This window comes from Gossypium arboreum, chromosome 6, assembly GCF_025698485.1.
Source record: "Gossypium arboreum isolate Shixiya-1 chromosome 6, ASM2569848v2, whole genome shotgun sequence".
NCBI lineage: Eukaryota > Viridiplantae > Streptophyta > Magnoliopsida > Malvales > Malvaceae > Gossypium > Gossypium arboreum.
Window position 1 is genome coordinate 17414769 of NC_069075.1, and position 6298 is coordinate 17421066.

The following is a 6298-nucleotide window of genomic DNA, read 5'->3' on the forward strand; positions in this document are numbered from 1 at the left end:
TAATTATACGACCATAAAATCAATGTTTTATGCTTAATTCAACATAGGACCAAAAACACACTTAACAAAAGCTAATATTTTCTACTTCTGCTTTTGGCAAAAAAAATACCTTTGTAAAAGCATTTTTTATCTCATACTTTTAAAAGTCTCAAAAGTATCTTGTTAGCAATGCTTTTATCTCAAAAGCACTTGAAAGCAATGCTAAATTAACCCTTAACTTTTATCCAAAAAGATTAAAAACCAAATCCAGTTTCACAAGAATATTGAGCATTAATATTAGGCAAATGATATTTAAATCGTGAAAAAGAACTTACGGCACAGGCAGAAAAAAACGAGAACTGAAAGCCTTAGGATGGCCGACTAAAACAAAAATCTCTAGCAAGTCATTCAAGTCTATGAAAACTACAAACTAACCTGTGTCAAAATCACAGATACCATCACAATAACAAATTTTTTAAATAGGAAAAACATTTGCAAAAATAAGAAAACCTCACTCCCAGCCAGTGGGAGCAGAAGCAGGAGCAGGAGCAGGAGCAGATACATCAATTCCAGGGCCAGGGATTTGTGGTGGAGCACTTGCAGGATCCCAAACATCAGCGCTAACAGCAACTGCATTTCAAATTTTCGACAGCATTAGGCAAAGGTACAATCAACAATATGCATATCAAATAAAATCATATGAACAGTAAAACATCAGACCTTGATCACCCCAGTTAATTGCAGGGACACCCGAAATTGGTGGCTGAACCACATCAGCTGACCACTGATCACCCATTTGGGAGGGCCATTGGTCAGTTCCTAAAGCACCCATTCCAAAATCTGCAGCAGGGAGTCCATAATCAGGAGCAGCAACTGCTTCCTCCTCTTCCTGTTGTTTAGCTTCCTCAGGCTCCCTGTAGAAAAATAGATCCACCTACATACAATATTCAGTATGAGAACAAGGAAAGTACATAAATGCAAATCGTATTGACAACATTATGATGGTCTTCTCTTTTACCATCACATCCCACTTCTGTCCAGGAGCAATTGTACCACGCATCTGAAGAACCATCCTAGCTAACAGCCAGAAAAGACAGCCAATGCTGTGCTTTCCCTTGTTATTAGCAGGAATACCAATGTCAACATATCGCATTGGTGAGTCTGTGTCACAAAAAGCAATGGTAGGAATATTTCCAAGAGCTGCTTCCTTGATAGGCTGCAGAAAATATACAAAAATTTGAACTTACTGTCATGATAAAAACTCAACATGACTGTAATGCACAATTTACCTGGTGGTCGGTCCTAGGATCTGTGAGGATAAGAAGGCGAGGCTCACTGAAAGATGTCTGGAGTTGGTTAGTGAATGTACCAGGAGTGTGCCTTCCAGCAATGGCATGACAACCAGTGTACTGAGCAAATTTCAAGACAGCCCTCTGACCATAGGGTCTTGCAGATTGGACGATGATATCTTGAGGGTTCTCTATAGCGACAATTACACGAGCTGCAAGCTGAAGCTTCTCCCAGGTCTTGCCAAGGTTGATGATGTAAATTCCTATGGAGGACAAAAAGATAATTCCATTACTGAAACAGAAACCAATACATATGACGAGTGCTGTCAAGAGCGCAAGATGCACTTTAGGTGGTTTAACCCTTATTTGTGTCTACCATTATTTTCCCAAGGCATATGATGTTAAAAAAGAATTTACTTACTCAGGTAAGCAAAGCAAAAACGTATTAATTGACACATGTCTGCATGTGTATGCATAAAACAAACTTAAGGCATAGAAGCCTATCCAACTTATCCTACAAAACATGCATTTTTTTTCCTTTTGTTGTCCAATAAACATGATTATTGTGCATGTTGTTCAATACGCAAACACTGAAAAGTAGAGAATTTGATACTGTCTGGCTTTTTTTAATACTAAAATTAGAGTTAATATAAATAAAATTAAAACTAAAGAAATTAAGGAGAACTTCATTTCTGCATCTAATACCATGTTACAAAAGAAAGTACGCTAACAAGCACCAAGCTCGCATCTAATCAAAAAGACATTGCATGCGCAAAAATAATTGTTTTATACTGAATAGAATTATGTAGCTTATAACTAAGTAGACTAAAAGATAGCTCATGCTGTTCTTAAGAAATCCATTGCATACAAATATCCTCCTCTGAAGAATGAACAAATAATTATATCAGGTCTCTAGTTGTAAATTCAACAGGAAAAACAAGCCAATCGTCAAACATGAACAACAAAAAAGTATCCCGCATTGTACTAACAGCATGTCATATCTGCAAGAAACACATTGCTCCAAAACCATCCAATTGTGTAAATTCTTACAAGCCAACAAAAAATGTGGTTACAATAGGCACCTCCTGTTTCGGACCAATTCAGCATATAACACTTGAAAAGATAATTCTAATCTTATAAGCTAATAAAAACATGTTCATAAAGTAAAAACAGATTCTTCAAATGGAATATATTTTGAAACATTAAATGAGATAAGAGCTAAAACCAAAGTCTTTACCAGATCTCATATCTCCTATAAGTTACAAGCTTTAGAAATCAAATAAAACAAAGAAACCCCGACTTTTACAAACATAAAACCGAATTTATAACAACCCAAATCCCAAAACACATAAAATTTAAGCAATAAAAAAGGGGAACTTCAAGTTTCAGCAATAAAAACGCATGAATTCAAACAACTGATAATTCAAATAAAGAACAAAACAGAATCCAAATTATACACGAAACGGAAAAAACAATAAACTAACCGTCATTGCGACGCTTGAAGACGTAACGCTCCATTTGGAAATCACAGTTCTTGGTACCGAGATGGACCTCGGCAGCCAACATCATCTGGATATCGGCTTCTTTAGGAGATAGCTGCCTTGCGGCGGCTGGGACTGTGGTAGCAGCCATAATTTGCTTTTCTTAACTGCAAACAGAGGATATCGTTAAGAGGATGTGAAACAAATGAGGCTCTGGTAAGAGTACCAGAGTGAGTTTTTTCAGTTTAAGTAGGGTTTTCAAGGCAGAAAGGAAACCCTAGTTGATACTAAATGACGATTTAACCTTTATATCTCTTCGTATTTTCTATATACCTACCGCTAAATTGTACCAAAGTCCATTAAGTTTTTTTCGTTACATGAGAAAGGTCCAAAATTATGTAATTTGATAGAGTTTTTTTGAAGCCCAATTTATTTAGAATTATTAAATAACCAAAAATCCTGTCATGCTTAGGGAGTAGAGGTGTGCATGGGTCGGGCTACCCGGGCCGGCCCGAAGGTCAGCCCGAAAAATGGGAGGGTTCGGGTAAAAATATAGGCCCGAAGTATGAGTTTGGGCAAAAAAATGAGGCCCGTTTAGAAAATGGGCCTGGCTCGGGTAAATTTTTTTTGCCCGAGCCCAGTCTGGCTAAACACTAATTATATACTAAATATATATATATTTTTATTTTAATCATATTTATATTTTATTTTTAATTTTAATATAATTAATTTTATTATATTTTCAATTTGTGTATTATTTTAAAATTGTTTTAATATATTTTTATTTGTTTTTGTTTTAATATTTGTTTTAAATGTATTTGATTATTTAATATATTTTAAAATTTTTTATTTAATGAAATAAGTTAAAAGAAATTAATATGGGTGCAGTAGCTGCCTAAGCTTAACAATTTTATTTCGGTAGGGCTTGGACAAATTTTAGGCCCATATTTTGGCCTACTGGGCAGGCCTAAATTTTTTGTGGGCCCAGCCAAACTCGCCCGGCCGGCCCATGCATACCTCTATTAGGGAGATCAATACTCGATTTAAAAAAAAGAAACCGAAAACACTAGCGCAATTGATTATTTCGAAAGCATGTTGGTCGGTTTTTACCTTGGTTACTTCTCGATTTACAATTCAAATCAATTCATAAAAAATTTATTTATTTTATAATTTTTAATTATAAAATATATAATCAATATATTATTATGTGAACACATTCCATTAACTCTAAACCCGACCAAAAATATTTGGGTCAGTTAATTGAAAAATTGATTGAATTAATGTCGATTCAGTTTGATCAGCTTTTTTAATTAAAGTCGATAAGTCAATTTTCTCATATTAAAGTCAATTAAGTCAGTTTGACAAAAAACTCAACTAAATCAACCGATTAAACCAATTGTTCTCTCCTAACTAGACCCTTCATTGAAAGTAAGAATGCGACCCAACTTTTAAATAAGTAATCTTTTTTAGGGTTAATATATATAGAGGTACTTGAACATATCAAATTGTATTTACTTGGTGTTTAAAATTTTCTATTACTAAATGGTATCTATAATTGGAAACTATAACTCAAAATGGTACTTTTTTAGGTACTTGACTAATTAATCCGTTTGTGTCACATGAAAAATATGAATAAAGTTTTAATATTGAAATAATATGATTATAAAATTTTATTTTTAATTAATATTTAAAACCATTTATAATTAAATGTTTATATTTAAAAGTTTTTAACTAAACTCATAACATTTGCCCCTCTATTTCTTTCCTTATTCCTCCTCTCCCCCGATCACTATAAAACCCCAAGAATAAAATGATTGTAAGGAACTTATAGCTATTTATTTGCAGTTTTTAACCCTAAATACATAGCCTATTTTCATTTTAATCCCATTAATTAATTGATTGAAAGAAAGATGTGCCTCTTTTAAGTTCAAGTTCAAAATCAACACATTTAAGAGTAATTTTTTGTCATTATGGTTGTAGGGTTCTAATATGTTGTTGTAACATTCAGGAAAGGAAGAAGGCTTTAGACCTACGGAGGGTTTCCTCTAACATCATCTCAATGAGGGTAGGGCTGTTGTGACTCAACTGGGTTGACTACTTGGAGGAGGAGAAGAGGAAGTAGCAAAATAGGGCATTGAGAGAGTTTTTCTTGATGGAGAGAAAGATAGAGAGAGTCTTGGGTCTAATAAACCTGTGTTTTATCATTTATACTTCTCTTGAAGCTATTGATTTTTTTTCTTTTAAAAAATACTTTTTCAATAAATAATATATACGCACACATATATAAACCTGGTTTTGCTTGGACTTAAGGTTGAAAGATAAAGGGAATTATCTTGATACCATTGATTATAAAAAAATAAGCCTTTTGAAAATAGTATCAAAGAACAAAAATTGGGTTTTCTTAGATTCAAGAAATGATGATTAACTTCTTACCAAGAATGCTATTAACAAATACTTTGATAATCTAACAAAGATAGCAGAAAAAAAAAAAAACTTATAGGACTTTTGGAGATTAGAGGTTCGGTATATTGATTAAGAGTATATTCAAAGATCATCTTTATTCCACAACACCAAATCTGACTTAAGAGAAAATGGAATTGTATTATTCTTTCATGCAAAAATTTCCAGTCTCAGCATTTTTTTTTAGAAATAATATTATGAAACTATGATTCCACGTCATCTTTATCCATTTCCAATGGGAGAATGACAAATCAGATTTTTCCTCCTAATTTTCATCTTTTTTCTCTTGAAAAATTCAAATCCAAGTAAAAATACTGAAAATCAGGAGGAAAAATCTGATTCGTCATTCTCCCATTGGAAAGGGATAAGGATGACGTGGAATCATAATTTCATACAATTCCTTTTCTCTCTTTTTTTTTCCTTTTTATTTGAGAGAGAGGAGAACATGAAAATATTTTTGCGTCTTATTACTTTCATTTGCCAAAAGGTAGTTTCATTATTTTTTAAAATTGAAAACAATCTTATCCAACTACTTTTTAAATGGAAAAAAATGTAAAATAATTAAAGCCAAATGGATTGCCCATTATGGGCGTCTAATTCTAACATTTTTGTAACACTTCTCACCCAACTTGCTTATCAGATCCAAGTTAGAAGATGCTACAGTTGTTTTCAGAGTAACTACAAACATTTAATGTTCGATTTACATCATAATACAAGCATACATAAACATTTCAAACTATTGTCATAATATATAACCTTTCTCAGGTCTTATACAAGCCTTGTATGCTCTAAAGTAAGCCCAAGATCAAACAAGAATCAAATTGCAAAATTTTCAAAATTGTAGGTCGACGTCATGACATAAGGGAGTTCTTTTTCGTGACGTGACATACTGACTTGACTTGTTGTGACAATGGGGTTCCTCATCACGCCATGGCGTGAAGTCCAGAGCTCGTTGCGACAACCATCGCCCGACATCGTGACGTGGACTCTGGTTTTGGCACAAATTAGGCCAGTTGGTGCCTATTTCAAGCCAACACTCAACACAAGGTTTGGTGCATAATTGCACAACCTAACCTGCACAACAACATA

At 33.6% G+C, this 6298-nt stretch overlaps 1 protein-coding gene across 1 annotated transcript; it reads right to left on the reverse strand.

Moving 5' to 3' along the window:
• Positions 1 to 250: 250 nt before the first annotated feature.
• LOC108473916 (40S ribosomal protein SA-like) lies at positions 251 to 3032 on the reverse strand. The gene is made up of 5 exons (XM_017775737.2): positions 2753 to 3032; positions 1269 to 1531; positions 998 to 1195; positions 700 to 913; positions 251 to 609 (listed from the first exon to the last, which is right to left on the reverse strand). Exons 1-5 carry the CDS (start codon positions 2898 to 2900, stop codon positions 491 to 493), a joined length of 942 nt encoding a protein of 313 aa, XP_017631226.1. The 5' UTR covers positions 2901 to 3032; the 3' UTR covers positions 251 to 490.
• Positions 3033 to 6298: the final 3266 nt, after the last annotated feature.

Bases quoted from the DNA above. Each gene is read 5' to 3' on its own strand.
- LOC108473916 (XM_017775737.2), bottom strand. From the start codon at position 2,900: ATGGCTGCTACCACAGTCCCAGCCGCCGCAAGGCAGCTATCTCCTAAA. The intron at 1,532-2,752 runs GTTAGTTTATTG...TGTCCTCCATAG, and splicing joins CTTCAAGCGTCGCAATGACG to GAATTTACATCATCAACCTT. The intron at 1,196-1,268 runs GTAAATTGTGCA...TATTTTCTGCAG, and splicing joins ATCCTAGGACCGACCACCAG to CCTATCAAGGAAGCAGCTCT.